General features: G+C 37.2%; 1 protein-coding gene across 2 annotated transcripts; it reads left to right on the top strand.

Annotated features, from left to right (window-relative positions):
- Window positions 1-52: 52 nt before the first annotated feature.
- On the top strand, window positions 53-23,540 carry LOC127794556 (protein SLOW WALKER 2). 2 transcript variants are annotated; one of them, XM_052325736.1, is made up of 16 exons: window positions 53-785; window positions 2,258-2,333; window positions 8,275-8,394; window positions 8,661-8,736; window positions 17,083-17,151; window positions 17,268-17,348; window positions 17,649-17,720; window positions 18,631-18,723; window positions 18,935-19,090; window positions 19,760-19,843; window positions 19,989-20,136; window positions 21,092-21,177; window positions 21,383-21,465; window positions 21,555-21,920; window positions 22,098-22,320; window positions 22,571-23,540. In XM_052325736.1, the coding sequence occupies exons 1-16, from the start codon at window positions 125-127 to the stop codon at window positions 23,171-23,173; spliced, it is 2,997 nt and encodes a 998-aa protein (XP_052181696.1). In that variant the 5' UTR covers window positions 53-124; the 3' UTR covers window positions 23,174-23,540. The 2 variants fall into 2 exon arrangements, with proteins under 2 accessions (XP_052181696.1, XP_052181697.1); XM_052325737.1 differs by having other exon boundaries at window positions 54-785; window positions 19,989-20,132; window positions 21,088-21,177.
- The last annotated feature ends 26 nt before the right edge of the window (window positions 23,541-23,566 follow it).

Here is a 23,566-nt window from a genome sequence, read left to right as displayed (position 1 = left end):
TTATCATTCGCCCCGGTTGCCCGAAACAACATCGCCGCGACCCGCGAATTACCTAAAACCCTACTAGTAGTTTCAGAGAGAGAGGCCCTTCTTGTGAAGCTCAGACATTGATTGGCATGAAACAATGGCGATTTCAAAATCCAAGAAATCCGAACGCACCGCCGAAGCAGAAGACCTAGAGCTTTTGAAATCCGATGTTGCATCGTTCGCTTCCTCAATCGGTCTCTCCTCTACCTCCGGTGCCGGTGCCGGTGCCGTCTCCGGCTTCGACGACTCCGACTTCCGCAAAACAGGCCCTATCAAGCCGCCGGCCAAGTCCGATGGGCCTGCAAAAGAGAGACAGAAAGAAAAAGTTAGTAGCATCGCCAGCAGTAAAGGACTGCCGAAACAAGCTAGGGCTTTTCAACCGGTTGATAATTCGAGGGGTTTTGATAAGTTCAGGAACCTGCCGAAGATGCCGCTCGTGAAGGCGAGCTCCCTGGGGGTGTGGTACGTGGACGCGACCGAGTTGGAAGGGAGAGTGATAGCAAGCGAAGCGCAGAAGAAGGTTGAGTTTCGGGACGTTGAGGAGTGGAAGAAATTGGTTGCGAAGAAGAAGGAGCTGGCTGAGAGGTTGTTGGCGCAGTATTCGCTGGACTACGAATCATCCAGAGGCCAGAGCGGCGACGTCAAAATGCTGGTCGCCACACAGAGGTCGGGGACGGCGGCAGACAAGGTGTCTGCGTTTTCAGTCATGGTTGGGGAGAATCCAATTGCTAATATCAGATCACTTGATGCACTCTTAGGTATTTTTCGTTTTACCCTAAGCATTTCATACGATGTGGGCAATTCGATGCTGTTAATTGCCCCCATTAAATTCTCAATTTGTAGTAACTGTCATTTTTTATATGATGATTCTGGGTTTTGTTCTAGCTGTCCTGCGTCTGTTTAAAAGTTGAAGAGAATGCTGGGAGTTACTAGCATTGGACCATGGTTTTAACTTAATAAGGATGTTTAATAGGTTTCTGAAGTCCAATGAAATAATTTTGGCTCTGTAAAAATAGAGCAAGAAGAGGCCGTTTTCGCAACAGATGGGTTAATTACACTGAGGTCCTCAGTAATGAATCTATATGATTGAATTTGCATCTGTTTACCCCTTCCTTTAGGTGTTCATTTAAAAATGTTATCATTTGACCTGCTCATGACCAAAAAGCAAAAAAGGAAAAAAAAAAAATGCTTTTTAGAAAAAAAATGCCCTTCCAGGGAAATTTTCCCTTTATTGTTTAAAAAATTAAGAATGTGACATGCAACTGGAAGCTATCCTTCTTTCCATTTTGAATTGTTACTAGTTAATGCTAAAAACAGGCTTTCATTTTTTTTTTGTTAACAATGTTAAACCACATTTGTGTTGTCCTAATTGAGGGGATTAATTTGTAATTTTTTTAATTGATGGTGTTAATTGATACTGGATTATACTAGAGAATTTTTCTGTGTAACTAACTGAAACTAGAATGATTAGGCGAAGTGGAGTAGGTCCTGCTACATTACAGTGCTCCTTGCTTGACATTTGTAGTATTTGTTAATTTGTGTTGGTTCATTTTTTTTTTTTTTTTTTTTTGTGGGAGGTTGTGGAGGTTTGAGCATAGTGAGGGAGGGGTAAGGATGGCTATGGTGAGTTTCACGTGCACTGATGGACCAGATGTGAATAGCGGAGTAGGTGGTCATCAGCTTTCTGCATCTTGTTTATGTTAGTTTGGTCAAGGAAGGTCTTTTTGTCAATTTGAATCATGAAAACTATGTGGATTAATTTAAATTAGTTATTTACAAAATTTATATTTAATAAATATTTACTTCTTGTTGAACTGTACCAAAATTTGGCCCTTTTGGAATTTTCTTTGCATGCTAGTGTTACAACTAAGTTCTTGATTTGTCCAAAACTTTTTTAAGTTTTCTCTATTCAACAAAAATGCAAGTAATGGTACATGTTAGTAATATTTTCTAATTACATCTTATTGGAGAACTAAGTACACAAAGTCATCTTGGAAGGTACAAGTTGGTTAAAGTTTTTGGGGGATCAATTCATTCTACCTTCTAGATATTGTTTTAGGCAGTTGATGCCAAGATAACTTTACATCTGTGTTCATGGTTATTTTTTTAATAAAATATTCTGATTTTACTTTTTTTGGCCATCAGTTACTGCCAATTCTGTTGTATTATGGATGGTTTACAGCATCCTGTCCCAGTTTTTTCTGTTAATGCAATAAACCATGTATTGCAGGAATGGTGACATCAAAAGTGGGAAAGCGCCATGCGCTAACAGGCTTTGAAGCACTAAAAGAACTCTTTATTTCAAGGTTCCCTGACTAGCTCTTTTATGCTTTTTAGTGTTTTGCTTAACTCATAACTTTTATATTCTCTTATCTCATGCTTATTCCTCTAGGTGTGAATGTGCCTAATGCTGATAGAATAATATTGGATTTTCCATCAACTAGATCTACCTTGGTTTTTCTCCAATCACTAGCAAAGGTCACAAAATCAGTAAATGATATGTGAATTATGGTCCATTAATACTATGGTAAATGGAGTTCACTAGGTTATATACAACCAAATATGGTATTTATAAAAGTAACTAAAACTTGGAGAACATTTTTAAGACATATTTGTTTAGCGAATTTCCTCCTTATTCCAAAAATGTGGATGTGGGAAAATATGAATCTCTGAAGCACAAACATGGTTGGGATATGTTAATTACAACTACAACATATCCAGTCTTTATCCCACTATGTGGAGTCAGCTATATGAATTCTAGACTTCCATGTATTTCTGTCTTTTGTCATATCTTCATTTAGATCTATACACTTCATATCAAACTTTAATGTTTCTCCCAAAGTCTTCTTGGATTTGCCTCTACCTCTTTTTTTACTAATTGTTCCATTTCATCAACTCTCCTCACAGGAGCGTCTCTTGGTCTTCTTCTCACATGACCAAACCATCTTAGTCTAGTCTCTCTCATTTTCTCCTCGATTGGCACTACTCCTACCTTATTACGAATAACTTCATTTATAATTTTATCTTTTCTTGTATGGCCGCACATCCATCTTAATATTCTCATCTCCGCTATACTCGTCTTTTGCTCATGCTGGTATTTGACTACCCAACATTCTGAGCCATACATCAAGACTGGTCTTATAGTTGTTCTATAGAATTTTTCTTTCAGTTTTAATGGGATTTTACCATCACATAACACCCCCGAAGCATTTCTCCATTTTAGCCAACCTGCCTTAATTCTATGTGCGACATTCTCGTGAATTTCTCCATCTTTTTGAATCACTGATCCCAAATATCGAAAATGGTCTTTTCTTTGTAAGATTTGGTCTTCCAATTTTATTATAACATCATCCACTCTTGCATTCTTACTAATTTTACATTCCATATATTCTGTTTTCTTTCTACCTAATTTAAATCCCTTAAATTCTAAATTGTTTCTCCACAACTCAAGCTTAGTGTTCATGCCTTCTTTTGTTTCATCCACTAACACTATGTCGTCTGCAAATAGCATACACTATGGTATATCTGTTTGAATATCTTTAGTGAGTTCATCCATTACTAGAGCAAATAGGTATGGGCTTAGTGCAGAACCTTGATGCAGTCCTATTGTAGTTGTAAACGGTTCAGTATCCTCTCCGCATGTTTTGATCCTTGTCTCTGTATCGTGATACATGTCTTTAAAGGCTTGTATATAGGCTATTTTGACTCATTTCTTCTCTAAAACTCTCCATAATACTTCTCTAGGGACCCTATCATAGGCCTTTTCTAGATCTATCAACACTATATGTAGGTCCTTTTGATGATCCCAATACCTTTCCATTAGGCGTCTCAGTAGGTATATAGCTTCCATTGTTGACCTACCAGGCATGAAACCAAACTGATTTTCCGAGACCTTTGTTTCTTTTCTGAGTCTCTGCTCTATTACTCTCTCCCAAAATTTCATGGTATGGCTCATTAACTTAATTCCTCTGTAATTTTCACAATTTTGAACATCTCCTTTGTTCTTGTATATAGGAACCAAAGTACTCCTCCTCCACTCATTTGGCATCTTTTTTGATTTAATGATTGCGTTAAATAATTGTGTTAGCCAAGAGATGCCCTCTTCTCCCATGCATTTCCATGCTTCTATGCATTTCCATGCCTTATGATTTTTCATCTTTTTTAATGCTTGCCTTATTTCATTTGAACTTATGCGTCAATAAAATGTATAGCTCGTGTTCTCTTCAGAGTTACTAAGATGTCCCAACCTAACTCTTGTGTCGCCACATCGTTGAATAATTTTGTGAAATACTCATTCCATCTCTCCTTAATTGCTCTTTCATTCACTAATACATTTTGATTTTCATCTTTTATGCATTTCACTTGATTTAAATCCCGTGTTTTTCTTTCTCTTACTTTAGTTAATTTATATATATCCCTTTCTCCATCTTTTGTTTCAAGTCGTTTATATAGATTCTCATATGCTTTTGACCTTGCTTCACTAACAGCTCTTTTTGCTGCCTTTTTTGCTTCTTTATAATTTTTTTGATTTTTTTCATTGTTGCATTGATATACAGTCTTATAGCAAGTTTTCTTATTTTTAATTTTCAACTGTACCTCTTCATTCCACCACCAAGACTCCTTAAGGTTAGGGGCTCTATCATTTGTCTCTCCAAGGACTACCTTTGCTATGCTTCTCAGGGCGTTAGCCATTTCTTTCCACATTTGGTTTATCTGTCCTTCTCCATTTCATTCCCTTCTACCCTTAATTTTTCTTTGAAGATTAGTTGTTTCTCCCCTTTTAAATCCCACCACCTGATTCTTGGATTTTGTTTTATGTGATTTTTTCTCTTCCAATTTCTTACTTGGATGTCTAGTACTAGAAGTTTATGTTGAGTAGTCAAACACTCTCCCGGTATCACCTTATAATCCCTACAACATAACCGATCCTCTTCTCTCATGATGAAGTAATCTATTTGGGTGCTTGATGTGATATTTTTATATGTGATTAAGTGTTCGTCCCCTTTTTTGAACCTAGTATTGGTTATGATGAGCCCATATGCCATAGCAAAATCTAGAATAGACTTACCCTCATTATTAATTTTCTCGAATCTATACCCTCCATGTACCTCTCTATAGTCGTTTCCGTCTCTACCCACATGCCCATTTAAGTCACCTCCTATAATCACTTTCTCTTCTCTTGGTATCATTTGTATGAGTCCCTTTAAGTCCTCCCAAATTTTGCTTTTTATCTCATCACCTAACCCCGCTTGTGGTGCATATGTACTAAAGATATTCATGGTCATTCTTTCTAGACTAACATTCACCATAATAATCCTATCCCCTATTCTCTTTATATCCACTACCTCATTTACTAAGCTTTTATCCATAATAATCCCCACTTTATTTTTTGCTTGATCATTTCCTGTGTACCATATTTTATATCCAGTTTCTGATAAAATTTTTGCTTTTTTCCCTTCCCATCTCGTCTCTTGAAGGCACATAATATTAATTTTTCTCCTAATCATCACATCTACCACTTCCATAGCTTTGCTTGTTAATGTTCCTATGTTCTATGACCCAATCCTTAATCTATGATTTTGTTTTTGGCCTTGACTTTGAATTTGATTTTGGTTTTGGCCTTGACTTTGAATTTGATTTTGTTTTTGATTTTGATTTTGATTTTGGACTAGCTTCTTTACCCACATCCGTCCAAGCAAATGCGAGGATCCCTTGCTCATTTGTCACTACATCCGGGCGCCGATGTAGTAGCCTTAGCTCACTTGACACTACACGCGGGCGGTATAGCGCGTCGCTATGAAAGGTTACGCCCACGCCCAAACGATTTTTCATAATTTGTCTAGAATTCATGTTTTGGATCCGACTAAGTTTTACGTTGGCTGTCGGCTACCTAACACAACCCTCCTTCTTTATCCGAGATTGGGACCGGCAGTGGATAAGATCCCTAGGCGGAGTTGGTTGGGATATGTTAATTAATAAAATAAATTTTTATATTTCCAATTGTATAATAAAATATCAAAACTATATTCCAAACTCATAAATATGCATTTAAAATTCTTAATTCAAAATTTCAAATGAATAACTTTCAATCTAATTAGCAACCAACTCACAATTAATGAATACACATTTCAGATACATCATAAGGTCCAAAATAAGTATTTATGATTCATAGAAAATAAAGACTAGAGCTAGGAAATAAATAAATGCAAACTGAAGAGGATACAAGCATGACAAAAGCCAGTTGATGTTCAAAGACAAAGAGGATGGTAAGCATGAAAAGTATGAAAACTGAAGAGTCTTGTGATGAAAATGCGGAAAAGGGGAATTTTCTTTTTGTGTTTTTGAAAGTGTCCTCAAAGGGGACACACATGTCCTATGTGTGTTCCCATCCATGTCCTTTAAAAAGAATTTAAAAAGTATCAAACACCTCATACATGTTCAATGGTGTGTCAACGTGTCAGACTGGCAACCCAGGCACAGCAACCCCTAAGAAGTGTCCATTTGTGAATCTGTTTTAAAGAGAATTCCGAGTTGCTGCTATTTGAGTACAAAATTAACTTGGTAGTGTTGTAGTTAGAATAGTCATTGAAATAGAAAAAAATATGATAAGTGTCATGGATGCAGTCTGATATGGACTGGTCAACATGGTAATTTTTTTTTGAAAATGTTGATATGTTTGCTTCAAGTTATCCTAGAAGATCAGTGAAGACAGTGGAGGCTTATGTCGGCTAAGGTTAAATAGACAGTTAGAAATAATACCGAAATGTTCAGGGGGTTAAAACTGTAATTATCTAATCCCAGTCGGTTATATTGGGATGTCCACCCATTATTATAAATAGAGGGCAAGGGGTAGCCGAGAAAAGAGGGTCCTCATTTTTCTGTTGTAACAAGTAATGTTTGTTCCGAGAGAGAGAGGCTAGTGTTTGAGAGATAGCTTTGTAATCTTGGGGAGCAAAGGCTTGATGTACTCGGGAATAGAAGAAAGGGAACTAGCTGTGTACTGATTGTTCATACTGAATAAAGAAAGCTGCTCGAGGGGTGTTTGACTGCTGGATGTAGGGTTGCAACACTTGCAATCCGAACCAGGATAAAATCGGTTTCTTGTGGTTTGTTTTTCTGATTTATGTCTTGTATTGTGAATTCTTTAATTTCTGTTTCCATTAACATTTATTTCTGTTGATCCGAGAGTGTGAGAACTGAGAAGAATATTTGAGAGAGATTAGATCATCTAAATTTGCCTAAACCAGTAAGTCTAAATCAACAGAAAAAGAGAGTAAAAAGAATATGCGTTAGACAACACATGAATACGCATACTTCTATTTGCAACTGTGAAAATATTGAAAATTTATTTATAAGGGAAAGTAATTACAAAAAGAATGATATCAATATTTTGTTTTATATGCTTCATTTATTAAGAAATTGGAAGTGATGGTTTTATAATAATTAAAATGAAACCCCTGAAAGGAGAAAATTATAGGTGGAAAGTCATTTTTTCCTTATTCGGTCACCAAATTCCAAGCTATCATCTTTAAGGTTGCTGAAGGATTTCTGGGAATTCTTTGTATTTCATTAACAAAAGAGCTGTACAATATATAGAAGAAAATCTATTCTAAATATAGACAGAGATCTAAATACAAGGAAAGTATCAAATTAGAAAATCAAATCAAAGAGATAGTTCCCTAAACTAAAGCTATTTACAAATTTAGAATAGAAATTCTGGGAGAGATTTTTGGGATTCTAACAGTTGCATTATGTTTCATTGGTATAATATGCATATTAACACAATAATGTGCATAACTTCCAGGTATTGGGTTGTAAAAACTAAAAATGATAGCATACGATATGATATTGTTGTTTGTAGTATCAAACAAATGATGGTGTCGAAATTAAAAGGCTTGAAGGATTTTATGATGGATATCCAATATAACTTAAATTCAAAACATGTGGCTTTAATTTGTTCAAGTGGTGACTCCCTATCCCTCATGGGCATAGGCAACCCCCCAGTGTCCAAAAGGATAGTTAAAGTACCGTAGAATACATTTGATGGGTGTCCAATACATATAGCAAGTGTTTGAAGCAGGTAGGTGTCCAACATGATGTCTGGCAGCATCAGACATTCTCTGATCTGTGATTCTTTGGTTTGCACACGGGTAGATTTGCAGTAGTAGGAACCTGGTTTTCTCTTAGATCTAAAGTTGTACATATCGTTGATCCAGGAATTCACTGCAGCTACTTTTTTCTTGCCAGTCTATTGCCTGATTGCAAATTGAAGACCCTTTTCCAGCGGCCTTTAAATTATCTTCCTGAGACAAAAGATGGTTACTCTTTACTACTATTTTGGCATTGGGAGGAATGTTTAAAGCAGAGGTATTTCTGGACCCTTCTTCTCTTGATAATAAAGTACCGTAGGTATTTCCAAATCTGTTTATTTGTTTTTACTTCTTAACCTGTAGTTAGGTGTCAGATGTCCAACCTTTGTAATTGGTTGCTTTATGAAGCTATACTTCAGAAATGATGGTGGAGTAATCCTTGATTTGTTGTCATTCATGTGAATGTGCAATATGAAACTGGATTGTGGGTTCCGTCGTATAAGATTAAGCCCTTTCATGCATGAATGTAATTGGCTACTGCAGGTATGAACGCTTTATTGTTGCACTTGAGGAAGCATCTAGAGATATGCTACCTATATTGAAAGACAAAGCACTGAAGGTCAGCGATCTATTTATATCTCATGCCTTGCATTTCTATTTTTTTTGTGGACGGATGCGTAATCCCAATCCTCCGGTTCCCACAATCAATCTCTCAATCCGCAAGAATAGTAGGAAACACTCCACACACGAAAGAGAAAACACAAAATATAGAAAAGAATAAAAACAAAACAAACACACACAAGAAGTAGGGATTTTATCCTGGTTCAGGTCTCCAAATGAAGAACCTACGTTCAGACTGCCTTTGGCCTTTCTTCCACTATCTTGAAAACACAGTAGATGATTACATGTGTTGCTCACAGTTCTCTCACAGCCCTATACACGCAGGTTGTACAGAATTTTGAGACTACAAAGCCATACTACTTTTCTCTCACACACAACACATACTCAATCTCTTCCCGCTCAAGATAGAAAAATCAATGTCTCAAATGAGACCCCTTCAACCCCCTATTTATAATACATAAGGAGCGGACATTACAAGGTAACAAACCAGTCGTTATAATAGCCGTTACAATACTAACCAACCTTCTAGAAACTAACCCTTGAAATATCGAATACATCCCTAACCAATATCTTCCTGAGCCTTTTAACTAATCTAAGACAAATGATTTAACAAATTCTTCACCCATTTGAGTTAGATTAGGCTTCCTCAGAATTGCTACCTGCACCCTCCCATATTGCCATGCTCTTCTTTACTCAGCATCTTGAATTACTTGCAATATCTTCATGCAATGCTTTAGCTTTGTGATAGGTACAACTTTTGTAAACATGTCAGCTGTATTCTCTTCACCTGAAACTTTGGTTAGTATAACATCTTGTTTTTCAATTATTTCCCTAATGAAGTGGAGCCTAATGTCTATATGCTTAGTCCTTTCATGGTGAGCCTAGTTCTTTGACAAATGTATGGCACTTTGACTATCACATATCAAAGTGGCTTTCACATCTGACCCTAGGAGCTCGCTAACTAGACCCTTAAGCCACATAGCTTCTTTTATAGCTTTCGATACAGCTATGTATTCAACTTCGGTTGTAGATAAAGCCACCACATATTGGAGGCTTGATTTTCAACTGATTGTTGAGTTCCACAACTTAAATACATACCCAATTGTGGATCTCCTCTTGTCTAAATCAACAGCATAATCTGCATTCGAGAACCCTATGATGCTAGCAGGTTCTCCTATGTTTACTCCACCATAAGACAAAACAGTATTATATGAGCCCTTTAGATACTTAAATACCCATTTTACAACATTCTAGTGGGTTTTACCTGGGTTTGCCATAAACCGACTTACAACACTCATTGCATAAACTAAGTCAAGCCAAGTACACATCATACTATGCATTAAGCTTCCCACAACATTCAAGAATGGAATATTTTCCATTTCCTTCATACTCTCTTCATCCTTGGGAAATTGATCCGAGGACAACTTAAAATGAGAGGCAAATGGCACATTCATTGTATTTGTCATTCCAAACCTAGATATCAACTTTTCTAGATAGGATTTTTGACATAGATAAATTTTCCTTTGTTGTTTGCTTCTAGAGATTCCTATCCCTAGAATTTTCTTTGCTTCACCTAGTTCCTTCATCTCAAATTCAAATTTTAGTCTCAACTTTAATTGCTGAATCTCTTGCTCAGATTGACTTGTTATGAGCATGTCATCAACGTAGAGAAGTAAGTAGATTGAGATGTTAGGTGAGATATGTTTAAAGTAAACACAACAATCATAGGAATACCCTTGTTTCATCATAACAGTATTAAATTTTCTATACCATTGTCTTGGAGATTGCTTAAGCCCATAAAGGGATTTCTTAAGCAAACACACCTTTCCTCTAGACTCAAAGCCTTTAGGTTGATCCATTATAATTCTCTCGTCTAAGTTTCCATGAAGGAAAGTTGTTACATCCATTTGCTCCAATTTTAGGTTTAAGTGAGTAGTGATGGCCAACAGCACTTTGATTGAGGTATGTCTTACAACAGGTGCGAAAACTTCATTGCAATCTATTCCTTGAACTTAGGTAAAGCCCTTAGCAATCAACCTAGCCTTATTCTTAGATTTAAGGTTATCTCCAGCACCTTCCTTTATTTTGTAAAGCCATTTACAGCCCACTATACGCTATCCTTTTGGCTTATCAACCAAATCTCAGGTCTAGTTCTTCCTTAAGGATGCAATTTCTGACTTCATAGCTTCTATCCACTTTCCTAATTCTTTAAAGGCCACTACCTCTTCACGGGTGAGGGGTTCATCTCCTACACTTTCTGATGCACATGCACTTGATAGTGCATATGCCAACAAGTCTGAGAAACCATATCTCTAGAGAGGGCTTCGGCTCCTTTGCTGCTTGTCCCTAGCCACACTGTATCTAGATGTGTCTGGCTGATCTCCTAGGCTGGAGTTTGCATCACCACCTTCTTCACTCTCTTCATATTGAGTTAAGTCCTGGTCCTAATTCTCTTCAGATATTTCTTAGGTGTTTTCAAATACTACTCCTTTAATTTCCACATCTATGACTTAGCATTTTTCCCTAAGTCTGGCTGGGTTTCCTTATTTCTTGTTTTCATGGTAGAACCTTCATCAAATGTCACATCTCTTGTGACTATTGTTCTCGGCCCTTCTAGTTCAAGGTTCCATAATTTGTAGCCTTTTACACTAGTGGGGTATCCTATGAATAAGCATTTCTTGGCCCTAGCTTTCAACTTGCCTTGTTTCACATGAGCATAGGCTAATGTTGAGTGATGAATCGCCTTTCTTACAACAATCTCACACTCTAATACGCAAAAAAAAAAAAAAAAACAGAATGTATAGGAGGCCAAAAAAAACATATCCTAGTTCAAACCATGAATAAATCAATGGTCCTACGTCCAGACTAAGGAAGACAACACAGTCCACTATCTCACAAAAAGATACAATCGGTACAATCGCACAACCCTCTTTCTCATAAGCTATCCTATCCGAGATTACAAAGTCTAAAACAACTCTAGGTTTTTCTCTCACTTGTACACGATAAGAAGACCTTTAAAAAACATAGGTCGGCCCTCTATTTATAGAAGATAGAGGCGACATTTACAAGGAAATAACCGAGGAAAAAAAAAAGACCGGTACTAACTGTTACATGGTTGGTTACCGTTACAACATTAAAACATAAAACAAAACATAAAACAAAACATACAGTCCTCCAGTTTCTTCTATGCCTTTAATTTTGATTTGATGACCTGAGTGCAAACTTCAATAGCTAAGCATCCAAATACCCTAAGGTGACTTAGACTTGGCTTATGCACTATCCATCTTTCATAAGGGGTTTGAAATTCAATGGCAACTGATGGTGACTTGTTTATCACATGGGCTACAGTTGAAACTGCCTCTCCCTAGAATGACTTGGGCATATTTGCATGGAAGAGCATGCATTTTACCCTTTCCAATAGGGTCCTATTCATTCTTTCGGCCAACCCATTTTGTTTAGGGTTACCCAGGGCAGTCAAGTGTCTAACAATCCCACTATCCTTGCACATTTGGTTGAACTCCCTATTGTAGAATTCAAGCCCATTATCAGTTCTTATGGTTTTGATAGACCTACCCTTTTGGTTCTCTACCATCTTTTTCCATGCCCTAAACACCTCAAAGGTATGATCCTTTGTTTCTGAGACATAAACCCATAACATTCTAGAGTAATCATCAATGATTGATAAGAAATATTCAGAGCCACCATGGGTTAGGGTTTGAGCTAGCCCCCACAAATTCGAGTGAATATAATCTAGAGGTGATTTAGATGAATGAATGGCTATCTTGCTAAACTTTACTTTGGCAACTTTGCCATAGATACAGGACTCACATTTACTTAGTCCGGTAACTTGACCATGCCCTAAAATACCTTGCTTGGCAAGTTCCTTGAGCCCTTGCTCGCTTATGTGTGACATCTGTAGATGCCACAACCTTGCCTTTTTTGGACATTGTTGCTTGCCACTGCAACTTCACCACTCAAGGTGGTTGCTTGCAGAAGGTATATGCCATTCTACAGCACTGCCTTCATGCATACTAGGGATCCCTTTGATATTTTCAATACTGCACCCTCGCTCTTAAATTTAAGGCCATTCCTATACAACTTACCAAGAGAAATTAAGGTTGTGTTCTCTTTGTTGTTTTAAGCTCATTTTGAGTTTCCACTTTTCCAAAACATTGAAAATGCATTTACTTTGCTATTTTCAAAAATGCATTTTCGAAAACAAGAAAAAAAATTGTGAAAGAAACCCAAAACAACAAATGTTTTAGGTGTTTTTAGCCAAAACACACTGAAACACCCAAAATGCGAAAAACACAGCCCCCCCCCCCCCCTCCCCCCAATCTCCCAGATCTCTCGTCTCTCTCTCATCTCTTCTCTCTATCTCTCCTCTATTCCCTTCCTTCTCAAGCCTCGATTGTCGATCGTGCCCGCCATCTTCATCACCGCCACAAGTCGTTGTCGACCTCGCCTGCCTCCACCATCACCGCCGCAAGCTGCCGTCAACCGCCCCCCGGCGTTCGATCTTGCTGGTTTTGTCTCCTCTCTTCTCTTCCTTCTCTTGCTGGTTTTTGGTTACATTGGTCGATGGGCCATTGGGTGTTGGTGGTTGCCTCTGATCGTCGGAAACCACCAACCACGATAGCTGGTGGCGACTAGGAATGCGTATATAGGCGGGTGGGTCGAATGTTTGAGCTTAGATCTAAGGAGATTTGGCTGTTAGATCTTGCTAGTTTTTGGTTATGTTGGTCGATGGGCCCTTGGGTGTCGAGTGGTTGCCTTTAATCGCCAAAAACCACCGGCCACGGTGGCTAGTGGCAACTGGCAGTGCGTTTTTCATTTGTGGCTGAAAATTAAAAATTAGATCTACGAAAATCCAACCGTTAAATCTGGCCCATTTTTGTGTATGTTAACCCCTTTGGCTTGGAGTTTCTAATGGTAGACTCTGATCGTGTGAATCTTTGACCGGTAGTGGTCTTTGGCGACGGAGAAGATGCAGGGCGCCAATGGAGAAGAAAAAAGAAAAGGAAAAAAATAAATGAAGATGTTGGGTTTTTGCATTGAGGAATCTGTCTAGAAGATTAAGAAGACAGTAGATCCCTTAAGTGAATAAATGCGACTGGAAATTCTAAGTTAGAGAGAAGTTAACTTAGATGTTTTATTATAAGGGTTAGTTTAGTCTTTGTGTAGGCTAAATTAAAAGACTTTGTAAATAATGCCTCCTACAGTCTATAAATAGAAGACGTTGGCAAGGCAGTCGAATATATCACAAACTATCATTCATTTTGGTCTCTGAATGCGAGTGAGATTGCTGTAAAGAGAAGAAAGGCTTTGTGAGAAGAAGAGTTCTTTGTAATCTCTTTGTGTGGCAGTGTACTCGTGTGATAGAGGATAGGGTTCTTGTAAACTGTTTTCTCTGGATTTCTAGTGGATTTCTCTTGGGACTTGTGGTTGGATGTAGAGTTGTGATTGCGGCCTGAACTTGGATACATTGTGCGCCTCTTGTGTTGGTTTGGTTGTATCTCTTTCATTCCTTTCATTGTTAAATAATGTTCTTGTATTTTACAATCTATATTTTATGTTATTGATTGATTTCGGGTGAAACGTGGTGAGTGAATTGGCAAATAAAGTATTGATTGAGTATCTAAAGAGCTCCTAATCTTAATAGAAGGGAAAAAAATATATATATATATTATTAAATTTTGAAAATAAAATTATATATTTATTTAAAATTTAAAAAATGTAGTATATCTATATTATAATTAAAAATATAAGATAACATATAGTATATTATTAAGTGTATAATTTAATATAAATTATTGTTAAGATGTATGTCAGTAATTTATTAATCAAATTTATTATTTTATTTTAATAGTAGAATTTTATTAAAAAGAGTTAATTTTGTTATTTAACAATTAAATTCATTGAATAACATATCATAAAATAAGTTTTTTCAAAATTTCAAAGAAAACGCGTTTTCTAGTTTTCTATTTTAAGAAACAGTTTTTCAAAATAATAAAAAGAACGTGTTTTCAAAAATCTCAAAACAGATACTCAAAACACAAAATTGAAAATGAATTCAAAACTCAAAACTAAAACATGAAGAGAATACCACCTAAATTTCTCGAGTTCTAGAACATGCCTCACTGCAATAAGGGTTCTATATGATCCATCATGCATTTTCAGCCTTGCATCACCAATTCATAATACTTTACACTCATGGTCGTTGCCTAGCAAGATCTTTCTCCCATTTATTTCTTGATAATTAAGCAGCCAATGCTTCTTAGGGGTCATGTGGTAAGAGCAATCAGAGTCCATAACCCAATCATTAGACTCAGCTTTTTTTGAAACTACGAGTGCATCAGCACTGTCATACCCAAATTCACACACATTTACACCCCCATCGGCTTTCTCCTTATTGAGAAAGTCCTTTTTCTTGGGGCAATGTCTCTTAATGTGGCCTTCTTCATGACAATGGTAACATCTTATAGGATTATTTCCTGTCCTAGACCTCAACCTAAATTTTCCCCTACCTCTAGGGTCTCTCTTAAAGCTTCTATATCTTATAGTTAGGACATCCCCTGCGGAGGATTTCCCCTCCACCTTGATCCTTAAATCCTTAGAATTTAGGGCACCTATCACATCCTCTAATGTTAAACCATCTCTACCATGTTTCAAGATAAACAACAATAATATATCCAGCTTTTATCCCACTATGTGGGGTCGGCTACATGAATTCTAGACTTCCATGTATTTCTGTCTTTTGTCATATCTTCATTGAGCTCCATACACTAAAGCCTTGTCCTCATCATCGTATTTGACATCTATGTTTTCAAGATCAAAACAGAGTTTATTAAACTCATTTATGTTATCTTGAAGTCTTTGATTATTATGCATTTTAAAAGTAAAGAACCTGTCCTTTAGGTAGAGACAACTGGAAAGGGACTTTGTCATGTAGAGACTCTCCAGCTTGAGCCAAATCTCCATTGTCGTGTCCGTCTTCATTTTGGACACCTCCCTTAAAACCTTATCTCCGAGGCTTAGAATCATCGTGTTGTAGGCCTTCTTGAGGATATCCTTCTTCTGTTCTTCCGTGCAGGTTTTGGGCATTTTAGATTCTCCTTCCAGTGCCTCCTCAAGGCCAAGATTGCCAAGGAGAGCACTTATCTTTATCTTCCAGAGGGCAAAGTCATTTTGCCCATCAAACTTCTCAATGTCATGTCTTGAGACAGATGAAGAAGAAGCCATGATCAACTACCCTTATCAATTCCCTTTTCGTGAGTTTCTTGATTTCTTGAAAGTTGACAACACCTGCTCTGATACCAAATTGTAATCCCACTCTCCCGCCTCACACAATCAATCTCTCAATCACAAGAACAATAGGAAACACTCCACACACGAAAGAGAAAACACAGAATATAGAAAAGAATAAAGACAGAACAAACATACAAGAAGTCGGGATTTTATCCTGGTTCAGTTCTCCAAATGAAGAACCTACATTCAGACTGCCTTTGGCCTTTCTTCCACTATCTTGAAAACACAGTAGATGATTACATGTGTTGCTCACAGTTCTCTCATAGCCCTATACACGCAAGTTGTACAAAATTTTGAGATTACAAAGCCAGACTACTTTTCTCTCACACACAACACATACTCAATCTCTTCTCGCTCAAGATAGAAAAATCAATGTCTCAAATGAGACCCCTCCGACCCCCTATTTATAATACAAAAGGAGCGGACATTACAAGGTAACAAACCGGCCATTATAATAGCTGTTAAAATACTAACCAACCTTCTAGAAACTAACCCTTGAAATATTGAATACATCCCTGACCAATATCCTCCTGCTCCTTTTAAGACAAATGATTTAACAGGATGCCTAATAATTATTTCAATTTGGACTTCCATGCTATTTTTTTAAAAAGCTTTTTACTCAGAAAGGTCTTGATACTTGAATCTTATCTATGATTAGCCCAAAATACATGTGGTAGGTAAATTCTTTAGATGGAGCTGTATATTCAGGTTCTTAACAATTTCTTACTGTAGTTCTCAGATATTTTGCTTTACATTAGTTTCTCTTTCCTTTAATTTGCATTTTTTGACCCATTAGGGCTTTTGGGTTGAAATTAGAAATGCCTGAACAGTTTTTTTTTATTTGCTGGGAAGCCTGAACAGTTCTTATTACTTCTTATCGTTATATTCTTTGATTCAATTTGAAATCACATGCTTACTGTCATGTATATCTGAAGTTCAACAGTTTGGATTTTGTGTTGTTCCATTTCTCTCACTGTTTGTATATTTAAGATCAAACATGTTCTTTTGGAGCTTTCTTATGTTTTGGCGTGTACAGACCATGTATGCGTTGCTGAGGAGTAAATCAGAGCAAGAGCGCAAGTTACTTTCTGCACTAGTTAACAAAGTATGTCATTGTTGAAACTTGTCTTGCCCGAAAATAGGATTGTCATGTTATCATTGTGAGTTGAACTTCTGTCAACTCTTTTAACTTCTTTAAACTCATTTTTCAAGTGACTGCAGCTTGGGGATCCTGAAAATAAAGCTGCCTCTAATGCTGACTTTCATTTATCGAAGCTTTTGACTGATCATCCAAATATGAAGGTAAGTATCTAGTTTAGCTACATTTGTATCTTTTATAGTCCTTTATTTAACAACCAAATATCTTTTGTTTATTTTGGTGCGGACTGTTTAGAGTATCAAATTCACTCCTTTGACTTGTTATAGGGATAATAATAACATGGACAGCTAGAAATCAGAACTATTTTGTAGTACTAGGCAAGCTAGCTGTCCAACAATTAGGGCTTACTGAGAAAGGAATAGGTTGTTTAAGGTGTTGTCTGGTGATGTTTTTCTGCTAAGAAAATTGCAATTTTACTGCTTTATTTCTTTCTCTTTGTGCAGGTTGTGGTGATTGACGAAGTTGATACTTTTCTCTTTCGTCCTCATCTGGGATTACGAGCTAAATACCATGCTGTATGTCTAAATCAGTTACAGCTAGTTTTGCCTTGCCTTTTGTCTTTAGGATAATGAAATTTTTAGTGGTTTTCAACAACAACAACGTATCCAGGTCGGCTACATGAATTTTAGTGGTTTTCTTTTTTTTTTTTTTTTTTTGGGGGGGGGGGGGGAGATAATATTAAAGCCAATTGTAATATAAATGATTTTCTTATTCCAAAAAAATAAAAAAAGAAGAGGAAAGATTTGCAGAGATATGATCTCAGTAGTTTACCTCTTCTTGTTCTTGTATCCAGGAAGGGTTTTTAAGGTAATTGTATTTCAAAAAATAAATAAAAAAATAATAGGAAAAACTTGGTTGAAGCTCTGAATACAGCATATCTAACTGAATTCAAAGAAGCCATGTCATATACTGTTTCTTGCATTAAAGTTTCCATGAACAAATTACCTTGGTTTTCCACTTTGTGGATCACTTTTTGAATTTCTTTGTTGGTGAACAATGGGAATGAAGAATTTCTATATGCTCGTCCATAAGATATCTGTAGCAAATAAATGCTAGTGTATTGATTACAATATCTTTATTCTGAGCAGAAATAATTATTTCTAGCTAAGATGATAGAAGATAAATCGATTATTATTATCCTGTCATTGGAAGCAGTGTAAACGAATCGTGTCATAACACTTAGGAGGAGTATCAAGAATGCTGTTATGTTGGATTCTTAGTATGTGTACATTTTTGAAAGTTTAAAAGGCTATAAATTTCCTTGAGAAGAAAATCTTCTCCTTTTTAAGATTCAGATATTCTATTGATATTAGACGGAGAAACTGAGAAATATGGGTTTGTAATGGCTATTGATGTCATTAATATTTTGTTGTAAACCATGGATATTTTACTAATGGACGTTTATTTTGCTCTGTTCATGTGAAGGTAAACTTCTTGAGCCAAATTCGTCTCAGACACAAAGGAGATGGACCCAAGGTGGCAAAGCGATTAATTGATGTTTATTTTGCTCTGTTTAAGGTATTGAGTGAATCCATACCTTTCTTGTGCTAGTTTTTTTTTTTTTTTAATGGTTGGGCGTATGGCTCTATACCCAATCACTTCTATATTTTTATCTAGTGAAATTTTTTTTACCCCGTCTCAATATCCGAACATGCCTATTATGGAACACAATTACAAAGTTCATTATTGCTGTGCTGCTTTCTGAAAGTGTCTCAACTCTCCCTTTCAGGTACTTATTTCTGAGGCTGGCGGGGCTCTTAAGACAGATAAAAACAGAGAGGAGGATAGAAGAGCTTTGGGCTCTGCCAAAGATGGCAAAGTGAAAAGTCAGTCATCAGAATCTCATGTTGAAATGGACTCACGGTTGCTAACAGCTCTCCTGACAGTCAGTCCAACAGACTTTTGCTGCTTCCTAAAATACTTGTCTATGTGCAATCTATGAACAATGCTTGAAGTTGCTGCTCAGTTATAAAAAAAATATTTACCATCCTAAGTAGCACAGGTGCACTCGCCCACGTATACATGCAGCCATGTGATGTTTTCTTATCTTTCACAAGTTGTTTCACCTCTCTTAAAGGTTGATATAAATGAGTTCTAACATCTTTGTGATGATTTATGTTCATTGGATGCTATAGTTTTTACCTAAATTTTAATTGCTTAGAGATCTATGATTTAAAAGTAGAAACCTAAAACTTAGGAATTTGGCTTGAGAAGGGTTATTGTTTATGGACATTCTGCGGTGGTTGTACTTCTGCAGGGCGAGCCCAACCCTGCTAGTGCCATTTTTAAGGGTTATGATGAGAGATCTGGTAACCATAAACATATGGCCTTAAAGGATGAGGCTGCTTGTTATAAAAAAGTAATAATATGGAAAGGCCCATAAATGGCAGTATGTCTTTGTCATATGATGATAGATTTACACATATTTCACTTTTTACATTATTCTGCTGTATTTTACTTTTTTTTTTTATTTGTTGTGTTTTACTTTGCTGTAAGAAACGTTGGTTGGACACTTATTTAAGACTTACTGCTGTTCATTTTCCTTGTCATTAAGGGAGTCAATCGAGCATTTCCCTTTGTTTCTAGTATTGAAGCTGATGACATTATTGAGGTGCAAACTCCAATGCTCTTCAGGCTGGTGAGCTGCTTTTTAATTTGCTTGCTTTAGGTGTATGGGAAGTTCTCTTTTATAGTATGTTGCAATTTGCTACTGGAGGTGTGAATTTAACATGGCTCAAGGTCATATAAGAATCTGAATCTCTTAATTATCATCCACGCTGCAGGTTCACTCGAAGAACTTCAATGTCGGAGTTCAAGCCTTAATGCTTCTTGATAAGATCTCATCCAAAAATCAGATTGTTAGTGATCGATTTTACCGTGCCTTGTACTCGAAACTTCTGCTTCCAGCTGCAATGAATTCTTCGAAGGCAAGTTGTTTGTTTTATTTGTTTGAATATACTGCAGGGACATGTGCTTTTTAGGCTTTGGAAGTATACATGGCAAAGGACTTCATGCCTACAATGGAAGTACTGTTTCTGTTTAGAATTTATGAATTCCTTGCTAACTATATCAAATAAGAATCTGAGCTGCCTTCCATAGTATATACCCTTTTTATTCCTAGTGATTTCAATAACATCGAATACCTCAACATAACTTAGCATGGAAGTAAGCAAAAGATTTTCCATTCTCCGGCTTGAGTTGCCACATCCACTATTTTGATGCTTTGCTTATATCGATATCGACCAAGAGAGGATTCAGATTAGAGTTTTTAGAACTGTTCTGTTTGGACATGTGGAACCATACCTCTAAGCTTTTGCTTTCACTATTGATTCTAAACCCCTTCTCTTCTGTGATTACTGGCACCCATTAATAGAAAGGCTGAATGATGATCACTTTCTGGAGTTGGTACGGTACATCAATATGAACAATCTGTTTTGTGTAGTTTGACCTTTGGTGGTTGTGACCCATACATGAATCAGTTGTTGAATTTGATTGATTTTATGGATTGGTGGCTGTATATCTGGTATAGGTGTATTATCAGACATATATGGACATTGCTTTCTTAGTTCCTGTTCAATAAGTTTATCATTACCTATCAAAAGAGGGCTTGGATCACGTAAACTTCCCTCAAATCTTTGTTCTTTCTAATACTAATATACAAAGACATTCATTGTATTAGTATTGAGATGTGGCTGCTGTTTCCTTAGGTATAGACTAGTAGTTACCTCATTCCAAGTTACGAAATAGATTTTCCACTAGGCATGGTTGTCACATTCTCATGTTTTATTTAAAATTCCTTTGTTATGCTTCTTTTACACAAGCAGAATGGCATTCAAGAAGCCAATTAATGTTCTAATTATTTTTCCTTCTTTTCCCTTTCAGGAAGAGATGTTTATTGGGCTGCTCTTGAGGGCTATGAAAAATGATATTAATTTAAAGCGAGTAGCAGCCTTCTCAAAGCGTTTATTGCAGGTTAGTGATGAAATGAATTCTTGCCTTTTTTGCTATGTTTCAGAATTATTTCTTTGCCCCTGTTCAAAGCATTTTGAAAATTTTAAGCAAATGGTAAATCAGCAATTATTGATCTAAAGTACTTGCAGGCAATATGCCACTCCAGTCAAGGTATTGACTTTGTCCCATTTCCGCTCAGAATATTGACAGGCTCAAATCTTTGCAGGTTGCCCTTCAGCAGCCACCGCAATATGCCTGTGCTTGTCTTTTCCTCCTCTCTGAAGTCCTTAAAGCAAGGCCACCTCTATGGTAACAGGGTTGCCACATTCCAAAGTGTTGTCTTGTCGTGCTTGACATAACTTTTCAGACTCATTTAACACTACACTCTTGCACTTCAGGCACATGTTGCTTCAGAATGAGTCAGTTGATGAAGATCTTGAGCATTTTGAAGATATTGTGGAGGAAACCGAAGATCAAACTACCACCAAGTTCAATAAACCTAACAATGCTACTGAAAATGTCCCCATTGATGATAGTAACAGTGTTGACAGTGATTCCTCGCAAGATGAAGGTGTTTCTATTTCTTCCGACTCCAAAAGTGATGTTTCAGATGAAGAAGATGACTTGCTTGTTGGAGAAGCTTTACAGGATGTTGAGGAAGCCAAACCAATGCCTGATCAAAGTAGGAAGGAAACTCAAGTGTCTGACGTGAGGTCTTCATTGCCGGGAGGATATGACCCACGGCACAGGGAGCCTTCTTATTGGTACTTTCATCTTTCTTGGTATTGCATTTGAATATGTGCGCTTCAAAATTGGTACATTTTTGGGCTTGTATACGCAACACTGGTTCATTTTCTAACTAGATCCTTTAGATTCCTTTTATCACAAAATTATTTTTCCATAAAAAATATTTTGTTGATTTCTGTTTGATGTATCAACAGCAACGCAGATCGAGTAAGCTGGTGGGAGCTGACAGTACTGGCTTCACATGTGCACCCATCAGTCGCTACCATGGCCGGAACCCTTCTCTCTGGGGCAAACATAGTGTACAATGGAAACCCATTAAATGACCTTTCACTAACTGCTTTCTTGGACAAGTTCATGGAGAAGAAGCCTAAGCAGAGCACATGGCATGGTGGTTCCGAGATTGAGCCTGCTAAAAAGGTTTGTTATTTGCACAACAAATTTTCCTGTTTTCTCTATGAAGCTTCCGGATGTTATTTCTCCAGGTCATTTGCAATGAACCTGACCTGTGTTATGGTCTTATACCCCCATTGTAATTTGCTGGTAAAAGTCCAATATAGCAATTATGATGCATGTGAATAGATTATTCTGCCTCAATCAAGTATGTTTGGCATGTGTTTGGTCTGCCATATTGATTTGAGATTGCTTGACTTTTTCTGTCTGTCTTCAGCCTGATCTGAACCACCAGTTGATTGGGTCAGAGATCTTGTCCTTGGCGGAATTGGATGTACCCCCTGAAGATTTTGTCTTCCACAAGTTCTATATGAACAAAATGAGTTCCTCAAAGAAGCCAAAGAAAAAGAAAAAGAAGAAAGGAGCAGAGGATGCTGCTGCTGAAGAGTTATATGCTGGTGACGATGAGAGTGACAACGAAGAGATTGAGAACATGCTGGACGCTGCTGATCCTTCTTTGGAGGCAAATGGTGATTATGATTACGATGATTTGGACAATGTTGCTATTGAGGAAGACGATGACTTGGTTGGTAATGTCAGTGATGAAGAGATGGACATTCTTTCAGATATTGCCGACGAAAAGGATGATCACAATGGATATGGTGGTGATGAAGAAGTTGATGTAGGAGTAGATGACGGTGGAAGTGATGGTGAAGATGTGCCCGGCAAAAGAAAAAGGAAGCGGAAGTCCATCGGGAACTCTGCAGCTTCTCCATTTGCAAGTCTTGAAGAGTTCGAGCATCTGTTAAATGACGAGACTGCAACAGAGAACAAGTCTGTTGGAAGAAAGAACTCGAGATCAAAGAAGCGAAAGAAGTAATTGAAAGAGACTTCCCCACCGCTTTGGCTTGCCTGGGCTCCCATTTTTCAGGTCAAATCAAGCTTGTTAAGCAGGTAAGCTACTGCATCCTTTTACTTGCCTGAAAAGGAAGGGGGAAAAGGGAAATAGATTTCCTGGGGTTTAACATTGCCGACCATTAGACCATCGTGGGTTTAAAGGTCTCCAAAATTTTGGCCATTTGTGCGTGAAAGCTGCCACTCATGGGAATTAGTGTAATGTAAGACTTGTAATTTGTACTCTAAATCCCTTTAGAAGAAACACAAAAGAACTTTGTTTTGACTGATTACCCCATTTGGTCATTTCTCAAGTGGAAGAGGCATTTGCAGTGAATCCCCCCATTTCTAAATCGTTTCTTCCCATGATCCCAACATT

The sequence above is a fragment of the Diospyros lotus genome, chromosome 2, assembly GCF_014633365.1.
Source record: "Diospyros lotus cultivar Yz01 chromosome 2, ASM1463336v1, whole genome shotgun sequence".
In the NCBI taxonomy this organism is placed as follows: domain Eukaryota; kingdom Viridiplantae; phylum Streptophyta; class Magnoliopsida; order Ericales; family Ebenaceae; genus Diospyros; species Diospyros lotus.
This window is presented reverse-complemented; position numbering and strand designations above follow the sequence as displayed.

Coding starts and splice junctions, on each gene's coding strand:
- LOC127794556 (XM_052325736.1), top strand. CDS start 125: ATGGCGATTTCAAAATCCAAGAAATCCGAACGCACCGCCGAAGCAGAA. Junction 17,152..17,267: donor TTTCTGCACTAGTTAACAAA/GTATGTCATTGT, acceptor AAGTGACTGCAG/CTTGGGGATCCTGAAAATAA. Junction 18,724..18,934: donor TTTATTTTGCTCTGTTTAAG/GTATTGAGTGAA, acceptor TCTCCCTTTCAG/GTACTTATTTCTGAGGCTGG.